The sequence below is a fragment of the Pituophis catenifer genome, unplaced genomic scaffold (assembly GCF_029215685.1).
Source record: "Pituophis catenifer annectens isolate HBS135680 unplaced genomic scaffold, rPitCat1.0.hap2 SCAF_18, whole genome shotgun sequence".
NCBI classification, from domain to species: Eukaryota; Metazoa; Chordata; class Lepidosauria; order Squamata; family Colubridae; genus Pituophis; species Pituophis catenifer.
Window position 1 is genome coordinate 4,937,181 of NW_027256898.1, and position 27,911 is coordinate 4,965,091.

Here is a 27,911-nt window from a genome sequence, read left to right on the forward strand (position 1 = left end):
GCTGGAAAAATATCCCAGCAGAAAGGAATTTTAAACCCCTTTGCCAAGACAAAAAAAAACACGACACGGATGTGTCCGTGAAGTCAAAAGCCAGGCGTGGAAGGAGACTTGATGCTTTGCAGTTTGGGAATGAAATGGTGGGAGGAAGAAACTGACGTTCAAACTGAGCACTCCCAGATGCTGGGACAGACTGGGGGTGGGGGTGGGGGTTCCAGATGTGCAAAGAGGCCATCTGTCTGTGGTGTCTTTTGCACAACCAACACCCTGCTTTTCAGAATACTTCTTGAAGGACAGGAAGAAGCTCATTGGAAAGGGAAGGGAAGGAAAGGAAAGGGGGAAGGGGGAAGGGAAGGGAAGGAAGTGAAAGGAAAGGATGAAGAGGGAAGGGAAGGAAAAGAAGAGGAGGGAAGGGAAGGAAAGGAAAGGAAGGGAAAGGAAGGGAAAGGAAAGGATGAAGAGGGAAGGGAAGGAAAAGAAGAGGAGGGAAAGAAAGAAAGGAAAGGAAGAAGATGGAAGGAAAGGAAAGGGGGAAGGGGGAAGGGAAGGAAGCGAAAGGAAAGGATGAAGAGGGAAGGGAAGGGAAGGAAAAGAAGAGGGAAGGGAAGGGAAGGAAAGGAAAAGAAAGGAAAGAAGGAGGAAGAGGGAAGGGAAGGAAGTGAAAGGAAGTGAAAGGAAAGGATGAAGAGGGAAGGGAAGGGAAGGAAAAGAAGGGGAGGGAAGGAAAGGGAAGGAAAGGAAAAGAAAGGGAAGAAGGAGGAAGAGGGAAGGGAAGGGAAGGAAGTGAAAGGAAACGATGAAGAGGGAAGGGAAGGAAAGGAAAAGATGAAGAGGGAAGGGAAGGAAAGGAAAGGAAAAGAAAAGAAGAGGAGGGAAGGGAAGGGAAGGGAAGGGAAGGGAAGGAAAGGAAAGGAAAGGAAAGGAAAGGAAAGGAAAGGAAAGGAAAGGAAAGGAAAGGAAAGGAAAGGAAAGAAGGAGGAAGAGGGAAGGGAAGGAAGTGAAAGGAAATGATGAAGAGGGAAGGGAAGGGAAGGGAAGGATGAAGAGGGAAGGGAAGGGAAGGAAAAGAAGAGGAGGGAAGGGAAGGGAAGGGAAGGGAAAGAAGAGGGAAGGGAAGGGAAGGAAAGGAAAAGAAAGGAAAGGAAAGGAAAGGAGGAAGAGGGAAGTGAAGGAAGTGAAAGGAAAGGAAAGGATGAAGAGGGAAGGGAAGGGAAGGAAAGGAAGAGGGAAGGGAAGGGAAAGGAAGGGAAAGGAAAGGATGAAGAGGGAAGGGAAGGAAACTATGAAGAGGGAAGGGAAGGAAAGGAGGGAGGGAGGGAGGAAATAGAAGGAAGAAGAAATGGATAATAGAGGAAAGGAAAAGGGAAAGAGAAAGGAAAGGTAATCAGAAATGCAGAATAATAATGATAATCCTGGCGTTTTTGTTTTTTTTAAAGTCCCAGAATCCCAGAGAATAAATCCAATCCATTCCTTGATCGAATCCCCTGCGGATACCGTAAGTGACATCTTCATCCTTCCCTCCCAATAGATGCTTCCTTCTAAGACACTAAGCTGAGCCCAATCATCATGGCTTGTTAAGGGAATTCTGGGAGTTGAAGTCCACCCATCTTAAAATCCCCAAAGCTGAGAAACACTGCCACCTCTCCTCCAACCAGTTCGCCGTAGGAAGCCTTTTTTTTAATTTTAAGGACCATGATCGTTTCTCTCCCCCCCCCCTTTTTTTTTTCCCAAATCCAAGATGGTATTTATACTGCCTGGGGGAGGGGCAGGAAAATGAGCTCACAATCCATGCCCGTCATTCGCAGGCGGCGTTCCAAATTTGGGATCCCTCTTCCTTTGTCTTTCTCCCTCTCCCTCTCTCTCTCTCTCTCTCTCTTCCTAAAATTAGTGCCAACGTGGGCATTGTCCACCGGAATTTCCTTTCCTGTGCCCCGAGAAGAATGTGCTTCCAAAGGATTTGAAGAGAACGAACCCACGAAGCGAAAGTAACCGTAACAGAATTGGAAGGGATCTTAGAGGACATCTAGTCCAACCCCCCTTTGCTTCCAGATTGCTTCTCCTCCTTGATGAGTTTCCACCCATTGCTTCTTCTCCTGCTTTCAGGTGCTTTGGAAGAATAGCTTGACTCCCTCTTCTTTGGGGCAGCCCCTGAGATATTAGAAGACTGCTATCCTGTCTCCCCTTCTTTTCATCAAACTAGACATACCCAGTTCCTGCAACCCTTCTTCATATGTTTTAGCCTCCAGTCTCCTCATCCTCTTTGTTGCTCTTCTTTGCACTTTTTCCAAAGTCTCAACATCTTTTTTTTTTTTTGTAATGTGGTGCAACTACACCTACAGAGTAATTCTGATTAAATTTCCTGATGTAATATTTTAAAAGCTGATCAGAACCGTAGGAGAAATAGAAGATCGATTGAATCAACAGTTTCTATACTTTCGGGAAAGTAATCGAGGCCGACTCGATGCTTTGGACTGGGGAGTTATTATTACTCCTGTCGCTGGGACGGTGATAATGATTTTAATGTTCGCATTGTGCCATCCTTCCGAGGCCCAACACACGCATAAACCACGGCCTACTTGAAACAAAATTGATCCGGTGGCACAAGCAACCTTTAATTGTCTGCTTAAAACCTCAGGCAATCAATCAAACTGGCAACTTGAAAGCTTTGCAAGTTGACATTAATTAGGGCATCTTTCGGAAACTTGACACAAACCTTCATTGGGGTCTTCTTTAAGCCAGAAAACACTATAATAAAAACATACATAAGGCTCTAATTACTGTATTCATAGAACTAAAAAAAAGTAGACAGACAATGCAACAGAATAAAAGGGCTAAAAAAAAACCAGATTTTGAAGGAGGACGAAGAATCAATAAAGCAGAAATAGGCATACTAAGTGTACGGAAAGTGCTTGCAATGTGATAGAGAAAAAACAAAGCAGAAAACAGAAAATCATCTTTATCTATCTATCTTTTTATCTACTTACCTACCTACCTACCCACCCACCTATCTACCTACCAATATCTATCATCTGTCTATCTACCTACCTACATCTATCTATCTATCTATCTATCTATCTATCTATCTATCTATCTATCTATCATCTACCTACCTACCTACCAATCTACCTACATCAATCATCTATCTACCTACCTACATGCCCACCTATCTACCTACCTATCTCTATCATCTATCTACCTATCTGTCTATCTATCTACCTACCTACCTACCTACATCTATCATCTACCTACCTACCTACGTGCCCACCTATCTATCTACCTATCTATCTCTATCATCTATGTCTATCATCTATCTATCTATCTATCTATCTATCTATCCACCCACCCACCCACCCACCTACCAACCTACCTACCTACCTACCTACCTACCTACATCTATCATCTGTCTGTCTACCTACCTACATGCCCACCTACCTATATCTATCTGTCTGTTTTTCTATCTATCTATCTATCTATCTATCTATCTATCTATCTATCTATCTATCTACCTACCTACCTACCTACCTACCTACCTATATCATCTGTCTATCTACCTACCTATATGCCCACCTACCTATATCTGTCTGTCTGTCTGTCTGTCTGTCTGTCTGTCTATCTATCTATCTATCTATCTATCTATCTATCTATCTACCCACCCACCCACCCACCTACCTACCTACCTACCTACCTACCTACCTACATCTATCATCTGTCTGTCTACCTACCTACATGCCCACCTACCTATATCTATGTCTGTCTATCTGTCTATCTATCTATCTATCTACCTACCTACCTACCTACCTACCTATATCATCTGTCTATCTACCTACCTATATGCCCACCTACCTATATCTGTCTGTCTGTCTGTCTGTCTGTCTGTCTGTCTGTCTGTATGTCTATCTATCTATCTATCTATCTATCTGTCTATCTATCTATCTATCTATCTGTCTGTCTATCTATCTATCTATCTTTTTGTCCTCCACCCAGCAAACATGAGTTTTAAGCGAAGGGGAGGAAGGATGCCAAAGCGATTATAACATTTTATCATACCCTGTTTCACGGTTTGCTTTGAACTTTTTTTTTTTTGCAAACGGCATCAAAATGCGTGCCAGAGATCTGGCTTTGAAACTGGAATATTTTGGATTCCTTTGGCGGGGGGTGGGGGGGGTGGGACAGCATGCGGCCTGTTTCCTGCATTTTCCCACGGTGGAAATTCTGCCCGGTCCACGAGAAAAACTAGCCCTGACTAACTTCTGAAACCCACTTTCTGTTTGCTGGTCGATTGAAAGGGGGCTCCGTTAGGAGACGGCCTCTCTGCACACCCCTTTATGCAACGGATGGTTATTTATAGACGTTTTGAGTCTGGAGAGCAGGTGGAAAAAGAATTCTGTTAACCGATCCCCGATAGATTTTCCAGCATCATTTGCATCAACATTTTCCCCTCCGCATGGGAATCTTCCAGTAGAAACTGGAACGCAAGCCTCTGAGTCACACAGAGCCCTTCCTCGTCTTGAAAAAAAAAACCCAAAATAACAAAAAAATGGGCTACCCAGGTTATGGATTGAAACTGTAGTATAATCAGACCACGTATAATTGACAGGCTGGATTTTATGATAGGTTTTAGTTGTTATTTATTATTTTTTCCTAGAATTTTGAATTGTATCTTTACAGAGGATTTTTATTTGTTCTGGTCTAAGACTGTAATAATAATAATAATAATAATAATAATAATAATAATAATAATAATAATAATAATAATAATAATAATAATAATAATAATTTTATTTCTATACCGCCCTTCTCCCGAAGGACTCAGGGCGGTGTACAGCCAATTTAAAAACACAAGACACAACAATAATTAAAAATTAAAATAATTAAATAGATTTGGCCGATTTAAAACACCAAAAATTAAAATACCCCAATTTAAAATTATTATATTGACAGCCCTGCCTGGCGGAACAACAGGGTCTTCAGTGCGCAGCGGAATATAATATAATATAAAATAATAATGGGACGCGGTGACTCAGTGGCTAAGACGCTGAGCTTGTCGATCGAAAGGTCGGCAGTTCAGCGGTTCGAATCCCGAGCGCCGCGTCACGGGGTGAGCTCCCGTGACTTGTCCCAGAGCTTCTGCCAACCTAGCAGTTCGAAAGCAGGTAAAAAATGCAAGTAGAAAAATAGAGACCACCTTTGGTGGGAAAGTAACCGCGTTCCGTGCGCCTTTGGCGTTGAGTCATGCCGGCCGCAGGACCACGGAGACGTCTTCGGACAGCGCTGGCTCTTCGGCTTTGAAACGGAGGTGAGCACCGCCCCCTAGAGTCGGAAATGACTAGCACCTATATGCGAGGGGAACCTTTACCTTTACCTAAGTCTGTAATAAATTGATTGGTTGATTGACATAAATTGTGGTCGTACGTTGAGGATTACCTGTATAAAATTAGCCTTCTTAGAAGTAGCTAAAATTCTTGCACTGACCTCCGAGATCTTTTGCCTGGAAGGAGTTTTGACATGCAAGCAGCCAGGGTCGCCAATCCATGCTTACCATTCCGAACAGAGAAGACATACCTGGCATACATGTTTGTAAAGTCATCCATGTCTCTAATCCCGTTTTGGACCGAGTCCCTTTGGCTGGAAGCGGTTACCTTTATAGCAGTCTCGAGGATCAAACTCAGGGCAGGTTTAAAAATAAAAAAATATATATATTAAAAAATAAACCTGAAAATGAGTCAGAGAGTCAAGAAAAATCTAATTTATTTTATTATTATTTTTTTTATTTTATTTTACACAACTGGCTTGTATTGCTCATATTCCCCCCCCTTTTTTTTTTGTTTTGTTATAGTGCAAAAATTGAGAAACACAAAATAAAGTGGACGTTTTTAACAGCACATAAATAAATCCGACACACATAATACAGATAAATTAACACGTACACCTCTTCCCTCTTCAAGGCATCTCCAACCTAGGGTGAATAAGCTGGGGATTTGCACCATGGATAGATCAGAGATCGTACTTTTAACAGCAACGGAAGGGACCTTGGAGGTCATCTAGTTCAACCCCCTGCTCACACAGGAAGACCTGTACGGGGGATTCGAACCGCCGATCTTTCTGATTGACAAGCTCAGTGTCTTAGCCACTGACTTCAACAGGATCTCAGGGGCAACAAGAAAGATGAGATTATTTCCTTCCTTCCTTCCTTCCTTCCTTCCTTCCTTCCTTCCTTCCTTCCTTCCTTCCTTCCTTCGTGACTGGCTCACATTTATGGCCGTTTGCAACATCCCATACGGTGGGGTGTTTTTTTTGGCAATTTCCATTGTTTCCTTCCGACTTCCAGCAAAAAAAACCCCACCCATGGGTGAAAATGGGACGGCTGCAAAAAAAGCGATCTGTTTAACGACCGTAATTCCGGGCTCAATTATGGTCATAAATGGAGGACTTACCTGTAATGGTAATTCAGGTGGGAAGTTGAAAGCTAGTCTTGAATTAAACTAAAGGGGTGGGGAGAGGGAGAGAAAGCGAGGACGTGAGTGAAAAGGGGCTTCCAAGAAGGATAACCACTGCCAATTCCTTTCGTGGTTACGGCTACCGTATCCTCCATCGTTACAAAACCCGCCATCTTTGCTTGCGCTCCAATCGTACGTTGAGGATCGTAGCATCTCTCTTCCGATTGGCAAAGACGCCACCGAAACGTGGTAGCAAAAAAAGGATGCAAAGAAGCAATCGCTTTGGCCAAGGCTCTCCAATCTTGAGTATTTTTAAGACTGGTGGACTTCAAGTCCCAGAATTCCTCAGCCAGCCATGCTTTGGCTGGGGAATTCTGGGAGTTGAAGTCCACCAGTCTTAAAGGACCCAAGTTTGAAGGCGCCATGCCTTTGTCCTTCCCATCTCTGCAAACGAAGTGACTCCTACATAAGGACGTCCTCTGCAAAAGCATCTTCTCCCACCGCCCCAAAAGGAAGACCCCTCCCCACCCCCAAGGACCCACCCAGTGGTAGGATTCAAATAATTTAATGACCGGTTCTCTGCCCTAATGACAAGCTGGGTGGGCGTGGCCATGGTGGGCGTGGCCAGGGATGTGTGACAGGCAACACTCGGCCTCCTGCACTCTCTTGGGAGCAAAAAACGGGCCGCGGGGGGGACGCTGCCCACCCCCGCTGCTCGTTTTGGGCCTAGTAGGCTTCCCTGCAGCCTCCTGGGAGCAAAAACGGGCCGTGAGGGGTGGGGTGTTACGCCGTACCCCCCCACACACACCCTGTTTTGGGCCTAGTAGGCCTCCCTGGATTTATCTGGAAGCCAAAATGGGAGACTCCTGAAAGGGGAGGGGCAGGGAGGGGCGGGGCCAGCCAGAAATTTAACAACCGATTCGCCCGAACCGGCTGAATCCTACCACTCGACCCACCCAAACAAGGTTTTTTTCTTCAATTCCTTTATTTTCACATTAGGGACGTGAAAAACGTCATCTGGCTGGTAACACTTCAATTGTTCCTCTTCAAGAAATTCAGAAACTGCTTGGGAAGAGGGAGGTATCCACGGATAAATTACAGAAGGGCAAAAAAAAATCCCTGACGTCTGTAACTAGGATCAATTGGGAATATCTGATTTGTAGACCAGAAAGATCTTGAAAATGGATATTGCCTGGAGAAAATCCTAGCTTTTCAGCTAGGTTTTGCCTGAGTGTTTCTCAGGCTTGGCCCCTTTAAGACGTGTGGACTTCAACTCCCAGAATTCTTCCAGCCAGCTAAGAATTCTGGGAGTTGAAGTCCGCCTGTCTTAAAGTGACCAAACACTGCTGTAAACAGCATGAAAAGGAATTTTATCAACATCTTCCGATGCAAACATTTTCTACCCCACTCTGGCACAAACGGATGAGAAGGACCCATAGGCTTTGCTCCCCATAGACAACTTGCCCCACTGAAGGACCCCAAAAGCAAAGTGAAGGCACTTATAAAAAAAAAAAACACAGAACACTGTGAAAACAAATTTCCCAAAATGAATGCAGCGGATCAAACCCTGATAAATGGTTCCCACCCCGTTACAGCACTCAGGATTTGCAAAACTATGTTTCCGGGTGGAAGGCCGAGCACAATGCCAGACGAGCTACAGATTTACAGAAATTGTCCGTTGGAAATGTCTTTTTGCAAAAATGCCTTCGAAGCTAAGCCACGATGCTTATAAATCTTAAATCATGGATACAGAGAAGCCCAGCAAAGCTACCCTTTGGATTCACCCTTGGTGGCAAGCAGGCCACGGTTTGTTAGTTGTTGTTGTTTTTTCAAATCATGGCTTATATGAACGGTAGGATGTGTGGACTTCAACGCCCAGAATTCCCAGCCGCGGACATCTTGGCTGGAGCATTGAAGAAGAAGTGGGCCCATAAACTGTGGTTTGCTAACAAAATATGGCACCAAGCATTCGGCAGTCTGTTTGTGATCGTGGCTTATCCAGCTAGGGAAGCTCACCGATCGTGGTTCGTAAAGCAGATCGCAGGAGGATGTGTTTAATCGTGGCTTGATGCATAAACCTCACTGCTGACCCAGAACCCCCAAAATTTGAAGCAAATTTGAATGAGGAATCTCCGAAGCTTGCGAGTTCAGTTCAAGCTGCCCCCAACCCTATACAGCATCATTGCAAACTGGCCCAGTGAACGTCACAGTGAAACCAGCGACAAAATAAATAAATCAACACACAAACAAATGAAACCGAAAAAAAAACCCCAGAAGCAGCAAAGGGGTTACTGGTAGAATAAGCATTGGCTGACTTACGAAGAGCCTCTGGGTCATAGCCTCTCCCGCAGAATTCTCATTTTTTGCACCCAAAACGGCAAAGACAAAGAGAGATCATCCATACACAGTGGCATCTATCTTCAAGAAACTTCCTTTTCTCTCTCTCTCTCTCTCCCCACCCCCCGATTTTTTTCCACGCCAGGCTAGCTGGCATCCGAGCTGGGCTTTGTAGTCCAAAGTGGAGGGGTAAACAGAACGACAATTAGAACTTCTTCAAGGCAAGTCCTTAAACGTAGTGCATTTTCCTCGCGTTCCAAATAATCCTCCCAAAATTTAAGCGCCGCGCCATGTTACTCTCCGTGAGAATTATTCCTTTTCGACCGTCTTCTTAGTGCTTTGAGAACAAAATCCACGTAACGCAATTAATATTGTGTAGTTTCACACTCCCTTCCAGGAACGAGCGTGGCAGCAGGATAATACTCTGAAATCAAGACAACTTTTTTGTTTTAGGCAGGAATTGTTGGGACAACCCTGGCCCAGTTACGGTGCCAAAAAAATAAAAATAAAAAGACGAGACGCACAATGCCGAATTGGTCCATTCAAAAGGAAGGCTGTGATTTAGGCCACACTTGGTTAATCCACCGGGATAATTTTCCCACAAAAGTTTTCCCTTCAGGAGATTGCGGCCACGGTTTTTGACTTCGCAGCAGATTAAGCAAAGCGCCTCCCTGCCATTTTTTGTCCTGCAAACCCTCCGATTTAAATAAATAAATAAATAAATAAATAAGGGAAATAAATAGGGAGGAGAAGGCAGGCAGGCAGGCAGGCAGGGAGCAGATTGGCTGGCAAAGGTGAGCAAATAAATTATAAAGGCCCCCCCCCATCGTCGGGCACGCCCAACAACACAAAGCAGGGGGGAACCGGAGGTGAACAGTTAAGGAAATGCTACTGGCGCACCTCAAGACGTAAGATCCACTCCACGGAGTCCACAGTAGACCCCCCCCCCTCTGTCTCCCCAAATCACCAAACAACTTCGACCAAATTCTTCCCAGTTCAGACAAAGTGCAAAGCCGTGGAGACAGCTCCAGACACGTGCCGGGAAAGATACTATTAGGACGATGTCTGAATTGGTGGCCTACAGATGGTGGAGAACATGGAGAGGAGGACCTGTGAATCATCTCAGCCCTGTTTTCGTGTTAAGGCATCCTTTTCTCTAGACACCGAGGTGAGAGGCCTCCTTTCGCCCGCACACCTCCAATCGTATACTGTTAGGGTTTAGTTAAGAAGTTTTTGGCTAATTGTGATGTTCACAGCTTAAGGTTCTGCAGTTGGCACACAGCCTCCGCGAATAACTCCACGGTTGGCGTCGTCGGCTTTAGCTCATGGCAGTACCTTGATTTTTGCGCCCTTATCAATCTCGGTCCCTTGCATGAGATGGATCTGGCGATTGACGTCCAATCGTGAAATTCGACGGTTGTTATGAGTCTGGTCTATGAGAACCAAGGTAGCATCGGTTTACGTTGCGGTGAGATCAACAATGGACGGGTGGAGAATTCTCAGTTTCGGTGGTCTTCTTCTCTAAGTAGGTCTTTTTAAGGAGACTCCCCCTCTTGGAGCCGAGCCGAACGTGGGCTCCCGGGGAAAGTCTCTGGGTGCAGCACCCCCCTTCACAGAGATCGGCTTCCGGAGGGGCCAGACCAAGCCGGCTTCGCGCTCCGACAGACGCTGCAGTCCGGGCGAGGTGAGGAACGGCAGGGTCCTTCGTCAAAGACTCGTCGAGGACACTGAGAGGGTGGGCGAGGATGGGGGCGGGAAGTTGAGGAGTTCCAGCACTGCCACCCCCACGCTGCTGCGCCGGGTGAACATGCACGAGGCCGCCACCCACTTGTTGGTCCGCGGGTTGTACTTCTCGATGGAGTTGAGGCTGGAGCTGCCGTCGTTCCCACCCACAGCGTAGAGCCAACCTTCCATGGCCACCAAGTCATGGGTGCTTCTAAAAAGAAGAAAGGAGAACAACGGAGTTGGAAGGGACTTTAAGAGTTCCCTCAGGAAGGAGAACATCTGGCTATAGCTAAACTCTAGCAGATGTAGCTTCCACCAATGGAGCTTCTAACCCTACAAGACTCACTTAAAATGGGTGGAATGGAGGTGGCTTCAGACTCCACCATAATCTTCCTTCTTCCTACCTCAGCTTTCCTTTTCCTTCTTCCTTTCCCTTCCTCTCTGCTGTACTCTGCCTGTGTTTGTACTTACTTACAATCTCTCCTCTCTACCATGTTAGAAGAACCACTCTTGGTATTGTATATATGTCTCATGTGTTATTATGTACCGTATTTTTCAGAGTATAAGACGCACCTACCTTTTTTGGTGAGGAAAAGAAGAAAAAGAAATCTGCCTCTGCCTCTAAGCAATTTTGCCTCGTTGCAGCAAACAGCAAGCAGCTGGCTTTACTTTCAGTTTCGTTTTCAGCATAGCTTGATTAGTACAAGGAAAAAAAAAAATCTGCTCCCAGCAATTTACCTCTTTGCAGCAAGCAGCAGAGCCCTGTGCAAAACAGTTGAGAGCAAAACAGCTGAGAGTCGGGAGGCCGATCCAATCAACTTGTGCTAATGAGGCTGTGCTGAAGCTGAAAGGAGCTGTTTTTTCTTGCTGTTTGCTTGCAAGGAGGTAACTGCTGCGAAGCAGAGGCCAAAGGGTGGGGCTAGTGGGTGGGCGGGGCTATATTTGGTGTATAAGACGCACTTAAATTTTCACCCCCTTTTAGGGGGGAAAAAGGTGTGTCTTATACTCTGAAAAATATGGCATATAAAGAGAAGTTAATGAATCCTGCTGCATCAGTTACCTAGGCGTGCTTTCTGGATTTGATTGCTGCAACAAACTCCAACACTCCCTTCTTGCTAAAGTGGTGGGCTTCAGATTTTAAGATCTCGCCTTCCACATTTAAGAGGGCTAGATTTTAAGGTAGGAAGCGGAGATAACCTGACAGTTGGGACGCCGCGATCTTTGGGGCGCTGCTCCCTACCTACGGATGTTCATGGGGGCCACGCTTTCCCACGTGTTGGTTTTGGGATTGTAGCGCTCCACCGAGTTAAGGCAGCTGGTCCCGTCGTTCCCTCCGGCCACGTACAGCATCCCTTCCAGGACGGCCACGCCTGCACTACTCCGGCGGCTCAGCATGTTGGCAATGGGTGTCCAGGTGTTGATCTGGCAGAGGAGAAACAAAGGAGAGGTTAAGAAAACCCAAACTCTTGGCTTGCCCAAAAAATTCAGCTTCAAAAAAATCCTCTCCTCCTTTTTTTAGAGTCGTAAGAGAATAGACCTGAGGATTCAGAGTTTTGTTTCTTCAGATCTTTCTTTCTCTTTCTTTTCTTTCTTTTTTCTTCCTTTCTTCCTCCTGTGTTTCCTCCCTCCCTCCCTTTCTTTTTTCTTTCTTTTTTCTTTCTTCCTTCCTCCCTATTTGTTTCCTCTTTCTTTCTTTCTTTCTTTCTTTCTTTCTTTCTTTCTTTCTTTGGATGTTAGTTTCTCTTGCGGCTACGTAGGGATTCTAGGCTGATACCCAGCTGTGGGATTCAGCCGGTTCGTACAGATTCAGTAGAACTGGTAGCTAACGTTTTGTGCAGTTCAGCAAACTGGCTGAATAGTGAGGTTATAAAAAATAACCTCGCCACGCCTGGCCCCTCCCCTCCCAGCCACTCCTTGCCTCACCGCCCAGCTGCTCGCCAGGCCATCCAGCTGCTCGCCCAGCTGGACAGCAGGGCAAGTAGCTGGGTGTGACAAGGAAAATCTATGGAGCCGACTAAAGAAACTGGTTAGTCAGAAGCGACTCAGCAATAAAACCCAGTTAATAGAAGCCATCATTCAATCTTGGTTTCACATGATAACAGCTGCAGAACTCAAAGACTTGGTTCCCTCCATGGGAAGACGTTGTAAGTCCGTCATTCATGCTAAAGGTTGCCCAACTCAGTATTCACTGACGTGGTGATAATTTTTGAATATCTCGTTTTTTTCTACCTGTTTCACTTTTCTTCTTTAGACTGTAGCTGCTATTCTAATAGCAAATCCTTCATAAAAGTTATTGCATTATTAAATCATTATTGAATATTATTTATTATTATATTATTAAATCTTTCCATTGATATATACTTTTATGGCACTACCGCAAAAAATAAAAAGGAGGTGTTATTAGCTAGTTTTAGAAAATACACTTTTCCCAAAAGGTTTCTACAATTTTGTATTCTATTAGGGCTCATGCCATCAGAGCAGGAGAGGGGTGTGTGAGAATCCTGGCCCACCTTTTGCCTTCCCTCCCCGCCCTTTACCTGCGGCTCGTACTTCTCCACCGTTGCCAAGTGTGAGGAGCTGTCGTATCCCCCGACAGCGTAGAGGTTGCCATCTGTGATGGAGAAGAAGAAGAAGAAGAAGAAGGGGAAAAAGCAACTTGTAATAGATCACCCGCCATCCAGAGTGCCTGTCTCCAGGAAGTCCTTGATTTATGACCGCGATTGGGGCGGGGACTGGAAATCTAGTCCTAAATCATCGTGGTTGTTAAGTTGAGATGCCGATGGGTCCATTAGTGTTTTTTTCCGACATTTTTCACGGCAGTCATTAAGCGGTCGTTAAACGAATCCATACACTCCCCTATAACTGTCTTACAGTGGTGGGATTCAGCCGGTTCGGGCCAGTTCAGACGAATCGGTTGTTAAATTGCTGGCTGGCCCCTCCCCTCCCCTTGCAGGAGTCCCCCACATGGCCCGTTTTTGCTCCCAGGAGGCTGCACGGAGGCCTACTAGGCCCAAAACGGGAGATGCGGCACGGATCTTCCCAGGCCCTAAGACAATCACAATCTCTCGCAGCCTTAAAAAACGGGGAGCTGTTTTGAGGAAAAAGCTGCCCTTACCTAAGGTTGCTATGCGGACGTATCTCCTTCTGGTGCTCATAGCGGTGATACTCGCCCAGGTGCCGGTTAGCGGGTCGTATCTTTCAGCACTGGGACATATCAAGAGAAAGCAGCAGAATCAATGGCTCCCAGGAGCCAAGCATTTTCAAAAGGCAAATTATTAAAAATGATTTAAGAATGGTTTGGGGTGGGGGGGGAGAGAGGCCGTCGTATCCAATTCACGATCGGCTGACTTGTTTTTCAAGCAGGATTTTGTTTATTTTTTTCCCCCTCCTCTTTCTCCTAACGTGGTCTTCTCTCTCTTTTACGTCTAGGATTATCAAAACGACATGGATGGTGACTTACACCTGTCCTGGTTCCATGAAAAATGAGACGTTCACCTTGGTGGTGGGTTTGACGTGGGTAGGTTTGGAGGAGAAGGATCTAAAGAGCTTCCTTGGGATGGGGAAACCTGGTAGACCTTCTTGAACTTTGAAGGGCCCCTTTACCTGTTCAGACACGAAGCTCCATCGTAGCCCCCCCGCGGCATAGAGGAGGCCGTGCAGGGCTGCCACCCCAAGGCAGCTCCGTCTGGTGCCCATGGAGACCTCCGTCTGCCACGAGTTGGTGACGGGGTCGTAGGATTCAACGGTGGCCAAGTCAGACGTTCCATCATAGCTGCAGAAGGAGGGAGAGAGAGGGAGGGAGAGAGAGGGAGGGAGAGGGAGAGAGAGGGGCGGAGAAAGAGATGGAGGGAGAAAGAAAGGGGAGAGAGGGAAGGAGAGGGAAAGAGGGAGGGAGAGGGAGGGGGGAGAAAGAGGGAGTTTGGGTGAGAGGGAGGGAGAGAAAAAGAGGGAGGGGAGACGGGGAGAAAGGGGGAGAGGGGGGAGAGGGAGAGAGGAGGGAGAGAGAGAAAGAGAGGGAGGGGGAGGGAGAGAAGGAGGGAGGGAGGGAGAGAAAAAGAGGGAGGGAGATAGGAGGGAGAAAGGGGGGGAGGGAGAGAGGGAGAGGGAGATAGGAGGGAGAAAGGGGGGAGGGAGAGAGGGAGAGGGAGAGAGGAGGGAGAGCAAGAGAGGGAGGGGTAGGGAGAGAGGGAGGGGTAGGGAGAGGGAGAGAGGGAGGGACAGAGAGGGAGGGAGGGAGAGAAGGAGGGAGAAGAGGGGGGAGAGAGCAAAAGAGAGGGAGGGGGAGGGACAGAGATAGAAAGAGAGGGGGAGGGAGGGAGGGAGAGAGGGAGGGAGGGACAGAAGGAGGAGAGGGAGGGAGAGAGATCCATTTTTAAAATAAGAGTACGAATGGCCACAGCGAAGGAAAACTTTGGAAGAGAATAAGGAAAGGTTAATTGAAAATTAGAAGGTGGAGATGTTTTCCTCTAAAAAAAAAAAAAAAAATGAAACGGCTCCGACAAGCCAGGGTCCCCTCTTAGTGACATCTCCACACCCTTCTCCTGGTGGCCACTTGGCCTGGCCTGCTCCTGCTCCTGCTTTGCTCTTGGTTTCTGCTCTCGTTGCCTTTCCAATTGATCCATTCATGCTGGCTGCCTCTTCTGAGCCTGGGCTTCAGCCTCGGAGATCAGCCCACGCTGGGCAAGCAAAGGCCACCATCTGCTCGACAGCGGGAAGGTGTCCCATGCCGTATTTGGAATGCTCTTCCGAGAAGACCTGCTAGATGATCTCTTAGACACCTGGAAGACCTCTGCCTTCTTCCTCCCAAACCCATCTCTGAGCCCTTTCCGTAGCTCGGTGCCTCTTTTAAATCTTGCTGCTGCCTTCGCCTTCCTCCTTTCCTCGCTCCCCACTTCTATCTCGCCCAAGCTGTTCCATCCAAATATCAAATAATGGGAGCCATTCAAGGAGCATGGCGGCCAATTCTTCCTTGGGGTGGGGGGTGGGGAGTCTTCCTTACCCTCCCACAGCATACAGCTTGTTCCCGATCGCCGCAACTCCCACTCTGGCCCGTCGGGTGGACATGGAAGCGACCATGTGCCAACGGTCAGTCCGTGTGTCGTAGGCTTCGCAATCCCCATGGATGGCAAAAAGGCTCCCTCCGCCTGCAGGAGAGAGGGAGGGAGGGAGGGAGAGAAAGAGAGAGACAAAGAAGGAAGGAAGGAAGGAAGGAAGGAAGGAAGGAAGGAAGGAAGGAAGAAAGAAAGAAAGAAAGAAAGAAAGAAAGAAAGAAAGAAAGAAAGAAAGAAAGAAAGAAAGAAAGAAAGAAAGAAAGAAAGAAAGAAAGAACCATGTTTCTCAAGCTTGGCAACTTTAAGAGGTATGGACTGGGAAATTCTGGGACTTCAACTCACAGAATTCCTCAGCCAAAAATTGTAGAGAAGATACTTTTTAAGAAATATCAAGGCTATCCATCCATCCTTCCATCCTTCCTTCCTTCTACCTCTTTTCTTTTCCTTCCTCCCCTCTCTTCCTCTTCTTCCTCCCCTTCTCTGCTTCCTTCCTTTACTCACTCACTCTCTCCTTCTACCTCTTTTCTTTTCCTTCCTCCCTTCTCTTCCTCTTCTTCCTCCCCTCTGCTTCCTTCCTTCCTTCTCTCACTCACTCTTTCCTTCTATCTCTTTTCTTTTCCTTCCTCCCCTCTCTTCCTCTTCTTCCTCCCCTCTGCTTCCTTCCTTCCTTTACTCACTCACTCTCTCCTTCTACCTCTTTTCTTTTCCTTCCTCCCCCTCTTCCTCTTCTTCCTCCCCTCCTCTGCTTCCTTCCTTCTCTCACTCACTCTTTCCTTCTACCTCTTGTCTTTTCCTTCCTACCCCTCTCTTCCTCTTCTTCCTCCCCTCCTCTGCTTCCTTCCTTTACTCACTCACTCACTCTTTCCTTCTACCTCTTGTCTTTTCCTTCCTCCCCTCTTCCTCTTCTTCCTCCCCTCTGCTTCCTTCCTTCCTTTCCTCACTCACTCTCTCCTTCTACCACTTGTCTTTTCCTTCCTACCCTCTCTTCCTCCTCTCCCTCCCTTCCCTCCCTCCACCTTTTTCTTTCTTTCCTTCCTTTCTCCCTCCCTCCCCCCCTCCCTCCTTTCCTGCTCTGCTCCTTCATCCAGGCCTTACCCACAGCAAAGAGCACCATACTGGCCCCCTCACAGCGCCGCGGACGTGTCCGGCTGTTGCTCAGGACGGCTCTCTGCTCGGGCATCAAGTGGTACTTGAGGGCTTCGATAAGCAAATCTTTGCACTCCGAATGATGACGGACCAGAAGTTCGGTGTCAACGTTGCTCATCAGGAAATCCCGGCTGAGCAAAGGAAGACGGACGCACTTCATGAGCTGAAAAAGGAAGGATTAAAATCCAGAAAGGGGCTAAAGTAGGTGTTAGGTTCAGCTTGCAGCTTACTCCTAACTTGTTGGTCAGGCAATATATCTGTTTCTTTAAGAAACAACTGAGCCACGTAATCAGGGTTTGCTGAACCCTGTAATTAGGCTACAGTGCATAAATAAGCAGCACAGAGAAGCGTTCATTCTTCCTGCTTCTTCCGGATTGATACCTGATTGTATCCTGTTGCTTACTGCATCTGTTATATGGTACTGTATACCAAGAGTTACTAAAGTCTGTTTGCTTTGGTAAGGGAAGATATTTACTGGACTGATATTACTGTTTATGACCTTGGACTGTTTTACTTACACTGAGACTGCTTGTTATCTATAAAGTATTATTCTCACACGAGCTGGACGTTTATCTCCTTCCCTGTGTGTTTCTGCTCTGCTCGTTGCACAAGCAACAAATACTTTTTACACACACCCTAACAGTAGGCCTCACACGTGAGGGGGAGATTGCCATAGGTTGCACTCTGGGGAAAAATGGATGAGAAGGTCAGCTTTTAACTTCAGAAGCTTCCATCTCCTCAATTTTGCTTCATTCAAATGAGTTTCTCTGAGGGAGATGCCCCTCTAGGGAGGGTTAGGGTTTGTCTAGAAGACCTTTTAAGGACCCCTTTCAGCTCTACGGTTTCAGGAAGTACCAAGAACTGCAGCCGCCACACAAGAATCGGCAGAGAGAATTAGAAAGACCGCCAACTTGTACCCTTGAACCGCTTATGGGATCCTACATCTAGGACAGCTTAGGGGGCGGGAATCACAACTCCCCTAATCCCCAGCCCGCCTGACCCAGGTGGTCCAACAGACTAAGAATGATCGGTCCTTTGGGTCAGCAACAGGTTGAGGACAGCTAAAAGTTCTCCGTTAGTCAAGGAGCCTTCCATTTCTGATTTTTATGATCGTTCCCATTTTTGGTCTCATTCAGGGGTGAAATCTACTTACCTTCCCTACCAGTTCGGAAGGGGGTGCGCCATCGTCACGTCTGATTTTTGACCCACTGCGCATGCTCAAAGCCTTCTGTGCATGCGCAGAGGGTCAAAAACGGGTTACTTCCTGGTTAAAACCAGGAAGTAACGACGTCTGGGCGGGCGGGCAGAGCCTTGCACTCCCGCCGCTACCAGTTCGCCAAACTATGCACTGCTGCCGCTACCAGTTCGCGCGATCCAGACAGAAACAGCAGGATTTCACCACTGGTCTCAGTGCTGGAAAAGCATTTTTGATCCAAACAGGAAAGGCCTCTGATGTGAAAAATCCCCCAAAAAAGGTATATTAAAATTTTTTTTGGTATTTGGGGAATGGCGACGTCGGGAACCCTTCAAGAAACAAGACCCAGATTTGTAAGCATTAAGGAAAGACCTCTCCCAGGAGATAATTCCAGAGCATCCATCTTTTCATCAAATGCTTACAATTTTATCTTGGAAAGCAACGTACTCGGGGAATATTCTGCTTCCGGCTGTCCACATCGTGCTTCACCCAGCTCAAGACGGCTCGGTAAACTTCCTCTTCCGAAGGCACGTTGAGGCTGTCGCTGGAGATGAGATCTAACACCTGCCCACAGGAGGAAAAGAAAAAGAAGACCGTATTTTTCGGACGATAAGACGCACCGGAGTATAAGACGCACCAAGATTTCGAAGAGGAAAACAAGGAGAAAAAAAAAAGATTTTGGCCTCCGTGCCAGGAGTGGTATTCATTTATCTTCACTACCTATTCGCGTGAACTGGTAGCATCCGCCGCTACTGGTTCACACGAACTGGATAGAACTGGCTGAATACCGCGAATGCTCAGCGCGTCCAGTTTTTGCCCTCCCCAGCCCCCAGGAGCACTCTGCAGGCCTCCTAAACCCTCTGCTCGTCCCGTTTTTGCGAAAAATGGGCCTGTTTTTGGCAAAAATGAGACGCAAAGTGTGGGTTTTGGGAGGCCAAAAATGGTTGTATTCGGTGTATAAGATGCACCAACATTTCCACCCTCTTTTGGCGGGGAGAAGTGTGTCTTATACTCTGAAAAGTACGGTATTTGGAAGTTTGGGTCTGAGAGGGTGGAATTAACTTGGATAAAGACAATTCCGAGCAATGATTCAACCTGGATCCAAGGGGATAGAATTGACTTGAACAATGACAATTCACAACAACTGGTCAGCCTGGATCCAAGAGGATGGAATTGGCTTGGACCAAGACAATTCTGAGTAGTGGGTCTCCCTGGATCCAGGAAGATGGCGTTGACCTCAACGAGGACAATTTGAGCAATAAGTCTCCCTGGATCCAAGGATGGAATTGACTTGAACAAAGACAATTCTGAACAATTAGGTCAACCTGTAACCGAGAGAATAGAATTAACTTGGATAAAGACAATTATGAGCAATAGGTCAGCCTGGATCCAAGAGGATGGAATTGGCTTGAACAAAGAAAATTCTAAACAATTAGATCAACCTGGAACTGAGAGGAGAGAATTGGCTTGGATAAAGAAAATTCCGAGCAATGGTTCAACCTGGAACTGAGAGGAGATAATTGGCTTGGACCAAGACAGTTCTGAGTAGTGGGTTTCCCTGGATCCAAGAAGGTGGCGTTGACCTCAATGAGGACAGTTCTGAACAACGAGTCTCTCTGGGTCCAAGGATGGAATTGACTTGAACAAAGACAATTCTGAACAATTAGGTCAACCAGGATCCAAGAGGACGGAACTGACTTGAACAAAGACAATTCACAACTGCTAGTCAACCTGGATCGAAGAAGATGGAGTTGACCTCAACAATACTGAGCAAGGAGTCTCCCCGAATCCAAGAACGGAACTGACTCGAACAAAGACAATTCCGAGCAATGGATCAGAGAGGATGGAATTGGCTTGGATAGAGATAATTCCGAGTAATGGCTTTCTCTCTCTCAACCTGGCATGCTAAGAGGGAATTCCTCTCCTTCAGACTGGGAATTTTTTTCTCGGAGGGACAGAGAGAGACCCAACTCTAACTCCAGAATCCACTACAAGTCCCATGGTTGCCTGGCAGTGTAAAAACACAGTCAATACACCCGTATCTCTGTGGGCAATGGGCCTCCTGTATCACACTACAATTTAATATTATGACTCTGCTGGATTTCAGGACTCCGGACCTCCGGTATCCTTGTACCTCCACCTGGACACCTCCCCTCCCCCAATCTCACCTGTTTGAGAGGCAGCAACATAAATTCCTCCGTCTTGGAGACATCCACAAAGTGCTGCAAGACGTACTTATGCGCCGATTTCAAGAGATCGCTGCAGGAGTGGGTGTCTGCAAAACCTCGGATGCCCAGACAATTGGAAGGGTCCAATTGGCTCAAGAGAAACTTGCAGCAGGCATCTCGCACCCCGTTCAGCTGCAGGAGGCTGGCTGCAGGAAGCAACGTCTGAAGAAGAAGAAAAAGAAAGAAAGAAAGAGAGACTCTTGGCTGCATTCTTGTGGCCAGGAGTTCCACAGACAATCCACAATGTAGATCTCACACTGGGCAAGGATCAAAACTACGGGGGCTGGTTAGGCGGTTGCAATATGCCTGTTTCTTCCTTCTTTCCCATCCTGTCTTTGTAGCTTTAAAACATTTAAAACATTCTGGCTGTTTCCTTTGAATAACATTGCATGGTGCCATCCTTATGTATATATGTGTGTGTGTGTGTGTGTGTGTGTGTGTGTGTGTGTGTGTGTGTGTATAGGCACACATACACATACATACATATATATCTATATCTATATCTATATCTATATCTATAGATATAGATATATAGATATATATAGCTGGTGGCGCAGCAGACTAATAACCAGTTATTAACATTCAGCTGCCTGCAATTACTGCAAGTTCGAATCTCCCCAGGCTCAAGGTTGACTCAACCTTCCATCCTTTCTAAGGTAGGTAAATTGAGGACCCAGTTTGTGGGGGCAATAAGCTGACTTTGTATAAATATACAAAAGTATGAAGGCTATTGCTTAACGCATTGTAAGCCGCCCTGAGTCTCCGGAGAAGGGCGGCATATAAATCAAATTAAAATAAAAAAAATTTAAAAAAAATAAAATATATGCAAAAAATTAAAATCTCGAGTGTTTTCCCGCATCATTGTAAATAAGTTGGTTAAAATATTTAAAATCCTGGTTAAAATCCCAGCTTAAAATCTTCTAAAAATCCTTACAAAGCACAGAGTACAGATTTTAAGCTGGGATTTTAACCAGGATTTTAAATATTTTAACCAACTTATTTACAATGACGCGGGAAAACACCCGAGATTTTAATTTTTTGCATATGCACACCCGCGAAAACTTAAGAAGACATATATATATATATATACCGTGTTTCCCTGAAAATAAGACTGGGTCTTATATTAATTCTTGCTCCATTAGGACTTATTTAATTAGGTCTTATTTTCTGGTTAGGTCTTATTTTTGGGGAAATACAGTACTAAATGCACCCATCTGGCTGACAATCTTAACTGGGGCTTATTTTGGGGGGTAAGGGCTTATATTATGAGCATCCTGAAAAATCACACTAGGGCTTATTTTCTGGTTGGGTCTTTTTTTCGGGGAAACAGGGTGTGTATATATACACACACACATATATATTCAAAAAGCTGTATCTTCTGTCTAAACTCAGTGGTAAAACCTGTGATAAAGAGCAGAGAAGCTCGGAACCGATTTGCACCGGAATCCAAGGCCAGGCACCCTGAGAAAGAATGAGGAATAACACCCCCCCCCAAACACCTCAGCGTTCTCAAAACACTTCGGTGAGTTCCGATTGGCTGAAGACGGTCATGCGGGGAGGGCTGGGATGAGGGGGAAACTTTTCTGTATCTTTTGAGCCAGATCTAGCCTGACTTTACTACAGCCAACCCCTTTTTTAGTAAAAGAACCTTTCAGTTCAACCAAATGGGAGTCGAGGGTCTTTCTTTCCTAAGGGATCCGACTGGAGCAGGCCTGACAGTGCTCTTCCCTCAAAAGTGTTGTTGGCCCACTTTGAATCCTCGCTGGATGGATCGGTCCTTACCTGGACGTTCCCTTCTCCCACCACGATCTCAGCAGTGTAGGCGTACTGGACCAGCTGTTCCAGAGCCTGCGGATCGATATCGTGGAGCGTGACGTGCGTTTGACGGCTCTCACTCATCTCATCTGCGCCAATAGATTAAAAAACAATGGTCGGGTATGGAATTGGGTTTGGCAAGCCTAGACCAAAGAAGGTCTAGAGGTGACACGACGGTGGTATCCTAGTATTTGAAGGGCTGCCCCAGAGAAGAGGCATTCAACCTATTTTCCAAAGCAGCTGTAGGCAGGGCAAGAAGCAATGGATGGAAACTAATCAAGGAGAGAAGCAACCTGGAATTAAAAATAAACTTATAGGGGAGGCATCAACAAGTTTAGGAAAGCCCCCCCCAAAGTAGAAACTATCTTGAAAGTAGATCTCGAATCCCGTTCATCTTCCTTGGCCAACATCTGATCGACGTAGCCCCAAGCCTTACTCTCGAGGAGACCTCCTCCTGAGGAGCCACTCCTGCCTTTTGGCAGCTCTGTGCGCCCGTGCATCGAGAAGAGGCTCCTCCTCTTCGTCCTCTTCACTTATGGGAGCTTCTGGAGGTTCTGAAGGCCCTGGCTGAATCCCTGCCTCTGGTACCACGTCTTCTCCAGCCTCCTCACTGTCTGACTCGAGTGCCAGCTGCACAGGCTGCTGACGCAGCACCACACCAGCCTCCTCGCTGTCGGAATCAGCTACTAGCTGCACAGGCCGCTGACGGCCCACAACAGATGGGCTATACATCTGACGAATTAAATAAATGCAAGTTTAATTGCAGGACGGCACAGGTCGAGGGCTGTCCCCACCCAAACGGGTTTGCAGCTGAATTTCGGTTAGGTGTAGGCGGGAATTTGACCACGAACCCTTCCCACCCACCACCCACCCACAGATACTTGCTTGTGAACATGGCGTGGAAGTAGGGGCTGCAGGAGGCTAGCACCACCTTGTGCGCCTTGATTTCCTTGGCGGCCACATGCAACACGATGTCGCACAGGAGGCCCCGTTGCCGCATGCGGTTCATGCAGACGAAGGCGTCGTGGTAGTGCCGCTTGGAGTTGTGGGAGATGCTGTGGCCGTCCCGGTTGAGCAGCTGCATCCCGTTCTCCATGGCGGCAGCCGGCTCGCTCCTGGCTCGCGGCAACGCCCTTTCGGCCTCTCTGCAGAAAATTAGATTCAAGTGATTGTCCTCAACCCATGACCAGCAACGCAATGGTTAAACGGACACGCCGGTCTTTCAGTGGGGCACGGGGTGTTTTAGGGGTGTGGGGAGGCCCTTGGAGGGCTAGTGCAGACACAGGCCCACCTGTCCTGGCCTCCCAAGGCCTCCCCCATCCTCAAGATACCCGGCGTTCTTCTCCTTGCACTTCAGGATTCCCCCACCCCCAAACCAGTGGTGAAATCCCAAATTTTTTTTTTCTACTGGTTCTGTGGGCGTGGCTTGGTGGCCGTGGCAGGGGAAGGATACTACAAAATCCCCATTCCAGAGGAAGGATACTGCAAAATCTCCATTCCCACTCCGCTCCAGAGGAAGTATACTGTAAAATCTCCATTCCCAATTGGGCAGTTCAAATCTCACCTCAGGCTCAAGGTTGACTCAGCCTTCTGTCCGTCCGAGGTGGGTCAAATGAGGACCCAGATCATTGGGGGGCAAGAGGCTGACTCTGTAAACTGCTTAGAGAGAGCTGTAAAGCACTGTGAAGCGGTATATAAGTCTAAGTGCTATTCCTTCCTTCCTTCCTTCCTTCCTTCCTTCCTTCCCTCCCTCCCTCCCTCCTTCCTTCCTCCCTCCCTCCCTTCCTTCCTTCCTTCCTTCCTTCCTTCCTTCCTTCTTTCATCCAACCCTCCCTCCCTCCCTCCCTCCCAGTGATTAGTGCCCACTGCCAGGAGTTCAATCCTGACCGATTGGCTCAAGGTTGACTCAGCCTTCCATCCTTCTGAGGTGGGTCAAATGAGGACCCAGATTGTTGGGGGCCACAGGCTGACTCTGTAAACCACTTAGTGGGTAAAATGAATCCTTCCTTCCTCCCTCCCTCCCTCCCTCTCCTTCCTTCCTTCCTTCCTTCCTTCCTTCCCTCCCTCCCTCCCAGTGGTTAGAATGCAGTATTGCAGGCTAACTGCCCACTGCCAGGAGTTCGATCCTGACCGATTGGCTCAAGGTTGACTCAGGCTTCCATCCTTCCGAGGTGGGTCAAATGAGGACCCAGATCATTGGGGGGGAAGGAAGCTGACTCTGTAAACCACTTAGAGAGCACTGAAGCGGTATATAAGTCTAAGTGCTATTGCTATATTGCTATTGCGATTATTCTACTCTCTACCTGTATATAGATGTATTCAAGTGGAAAAAAAAAATACAAGGTGTGCATGAAGCAAGATGCCCTAATGACAGAAATTATGACAAAACAGCCAGCAGGTTTGCTGTAGACCCCTCCCTGCATGCTTGCATCGAGACCCTTCTCAAATCCCTATGACCCATTGACTGCAAGGGGCGCCATGCAGATAAAAATAACCCCAAAAGGAATCTCTTTTTGCTTATTCTGGCAACCCCCCCCCCCCAAATTTGCTCAAGAGCAGGTCTATGCATCATAGTGGGGAGGGCGGAAGAATAATCACCCCCCCATTCCCCCAGCTACCCACCCATGCCCTGTCTCCCTTCCCTGCCTCTGATTGACAGATGGATGCCAGGCAATGCAAGGTTTAAGCCTCTCGGCAGAGAAAACACCCAAAATAGCAGAGGTGGGCGCTTCCTGCGGAGAGGGGAGGGGGTGATGGAGTGGGGACTCCCATCTGGAAGGAGGGAGGGGGAAAAAGAGCGCCTGATGGAACGGAAACAACTCCCGAGAGCCACCCACACAACTGTCAATGAATCGTGCCAACCTGTCTGCGGCCTTCAGGATTGCGGGGGAGGCCGAACACACAGCCAGCTGGGTAATGAATGGTTGAGAAGGACCGGGAGAAACCTCGTGGTATCAGGATTCCTGGGGGGGGAAGGGGGAGGCTAGACTGCTGCCCTCCCTCTCCTCCTCCTCGCAGCTGTTTTGAGTGCAAGGAGCACCATAATTGGGTCTCCCATGTCCTGGTGCGATCCGCACGAACTCTTAAATTAGGCGAACGATCGCAGGCCAGCCTTTGTTAAGTGTCGTTCTCGTTATCCTTCGTTCTAGGAAGAAGGCCCCGAAGGTCTCAGTGATCATCGGAGCTCCTGATTGGACCTCAAGGCCAGCGAGAATCATCCGGAAAAAGGTAACAACGCAGGTTAAAACGGGGAATAGAAGAATCCATTCAGGGTTTCAGCAGAGCAACCTCTCTGTCTTTGGGCGCTCTCCAAGGTGCTGAACTCATTTCTTTACCATAACAGGTATCCCTCGGCTTATAACCACTCGTTTAGCGACTGCTCCGAATTACAAAAGCACTGAAAAAAAAGGGACTTACACTGGTCCTCACCCTTACAACCACTGGTCGTGTGACTGAATCGCTCGCGGCTGGCCGTTTCGGGGCTGGCAGTTCCAGTGCTTGGTAACTGACATATATTTATGATGGTTGCACCGTTCCAGGGTTGTGTGATTATCAATTCTGACCTTCCCAGCCAGGGGAAGCCAGATTCGTTTAATGACCGCATGGTTCATTTAACGACTGCAGTTTGCTTGAGAAGCGTGGCCCAAAAAAAAAGGTGCTAAAATCAAGTGTGACTCACTTAACATACACCTTGTTTAGCAACCGGGGCCCAAATTCTGTTCGTTAAGTCAAGGACTACCTATTCTTAAATACCCCCGTCTCCTCTGCATATAACATCCAGGACCCCTTTCCTCTCCTTGGAAGTACGGCAAGAGAGAGAAAAGAGTGGAAAACTTAAAATGATATCAAAATTCAGAAAGCAACTGCCATTAAGGAGAATTATATTCTCAAATATTTTCAGCAGGTGCTCAAATTGCCTCTTAGCACAAGGGTCCCCGAGACCCTCAATTAAATCACTTTGCAAAATTTAAGAATTTTAAGACAATTACGATTATTCCACCAAAGGGGCAACTCACAGTTGGTTCTTGTAATGCTTTGCTCAAATTTGCAGCCACCAGTTGAGGGGGCATGAATTCTGCACATGTTTAGAGGCCCACTGGTAACACAGATAGTCCTTGACTTATAAGAGTTTGCTTAGTGACCGTTCAAAGCAGGGGTGAAATCTACTTACCTTCCCCACCAGTTTGGAAGTGCATGCACAGAGGGTAAAAAAACAATTTACTTCCTAGTTAAAACCAGGAAGTAATGACGACCGGGTGGGTAGGCGGAGCCTCGTGTTGCCATCGCTACCGGTTCTCCGAACCATCCGCCGAACCGGTCTGAACCGATAGCATTTCACCCCGGTTCAAAGTTACAACAGCACTGGAAAATGTGACTTATGGGTGTTTCTCATAGTTGCGACCTTTGCAAGCATCCCCAGAATCACGTGATCCAAAATTCGGACGCTTGGCAACTGGCTCACGTTTATGACTTTGGCTGTGTTCTGGGGGGATCACATGATCCCTTTTGCGACTTTCTGATTAGCGAAGTCCACGGGGAGGCCAGATTCGCTGAACAACCAGGTTACTGACTTAGCAACTGCACTGATTCACTTAATGACGGTGGTGAGAAAAGTCGCAAAAACGGAGCGCAACTCGCTTCACCAACGTCTCACTTCAAGCAGACGTAATGGGGGTGGGGAGGATCAATGGTGGTCGTAAGTCGAGGACTACCTGCAGTCGTCTTTTCTAGCCTCACATTTCACCTTAGACACGTTTTGTCCCGATCTTTCCATTTGCATCTCTGCCTGCTGCATGTACATGGGCTTCATGTAATTTAACAACTGCTTCGCCCCGCATCAAAAGATGTGGCTTGCATGCATGCACGTGGCTTAGAAAACGTAGCTAAATAGGACGGCGTAGCACCAGGGTGAGTGAGTGGCACTGCAGGTCCCTACTTCCGGTTGGCTCAAACCGGCTGAATCCCATCACTGGCCAGCCAGGAAAAAAGCTCCCATCTCATTTTTGAAGGGAGCAGCTCCTCCTCCTCCTCCCCTCCCTCCTTTCCTTTGTAGCCCTCCAGCTCCCCTAAAAATAGCCCCGGTTGTGAATAAGAACATGACGCAAAGGCCAAGATTAATCTGCTTGCTAATACAGGTAGCTTCCGAAAACAGCTGAAAAAGTTCCAACTGACATTTCAAAGGGCTGCGAAGCCAGCCTCGACATCCACGTGGGCCAGAGATTGTGGCATATACTGGCAAAGCACAACGCAGCAATTGCGTGCCTGACCTGGCAGGGGGTGCTCAGAGCTAGAATTTAACCAGGGGCACCTTCCCCAATATTCTTCATTATACCCCCAAAAAATTATTGACGTGCATGTGTTTTTTTGGCCCTCACGGCAAACTGTTTCTATTGTAAAGCAGAAACTGATGGGATTCAGCCGGTTTGGGTGAATCGGTAGAAGCAGCCTGTCCAGGCACAATTCCATCCTATATAGCTGTGTTTTTGACACGCATGTGCAGATGGCGTGCACAGAAATTGCCGTGTTGCTTAACGTTGCATACATTTGTGGACGGCACACACAAACAAATTGCCATGTTTTGTGATGCCGCGCACGCACATTTCTGGTGCTGGGCGAACCGGTTGTTACAGTATATGAAGCCGACCTCTCGTTAGACTGGATAGATTCGGCTTGAAGTCGTAAACATGAAGCAAACTTTGCACAAAAATAAACCGAGGACATTCCAAGCAAAGGAGAATTGTTGAATAAATGCTGGAATGTAGGTAGTTCTCAAGTTACAACAGTTCATTCAGTGTGAGCTGCGTTCAAAGTTACGACGACGCTGAAAAAAGTGACTTATGACCATTTTTTCCACACTTACGACCGTTGCAGCATCCCCATGGTCACCGGATCAAAATTCAGACACTCGGCAAAAGGTTCATACTTATGACGGTTGCAACTATTCTGGGGTCGACCTTCTGGCCAGGGGAAGCCAGATTCA

General features: G+C 47.2%; 1 protein-coding gene across 1 annotated transcript; it reads right to left on the reverse strand.

Annotated features, from left to right (window-relative positions):
- Nucleotides 1-10,478: 10,478 nt before the first annotated feature.
- KLHL17 (kelch like family member 17) lies at nucleotides 10,479-23,042 on the reverse strand. Its single transcript, XM_070956032.1, is given in 12 exon segments — nucleotides 10,479-10,707; nucleotides 11,737-11,918; nucleotides 13,034-13,107; nucleotides 13,612-13,700; nucleotides 14,100-14,131; nucleotides 14,133-14,268; nucleotides 15,496-15,640; nucleotides 16,643-16,856; nucleotides 18,336-18,452; nucleotides 20,057-20,278; nucleotides 21,899-22,020; nucleotides 22,817-23,042. Coding segments are annotated over 12 exon segments (1,773 nt in total). The 5' UTR covers nucleotides 23,028-23,042.
- Nucleotides 23,043-27,911: the final 4,869 nt, after the last annotated feature.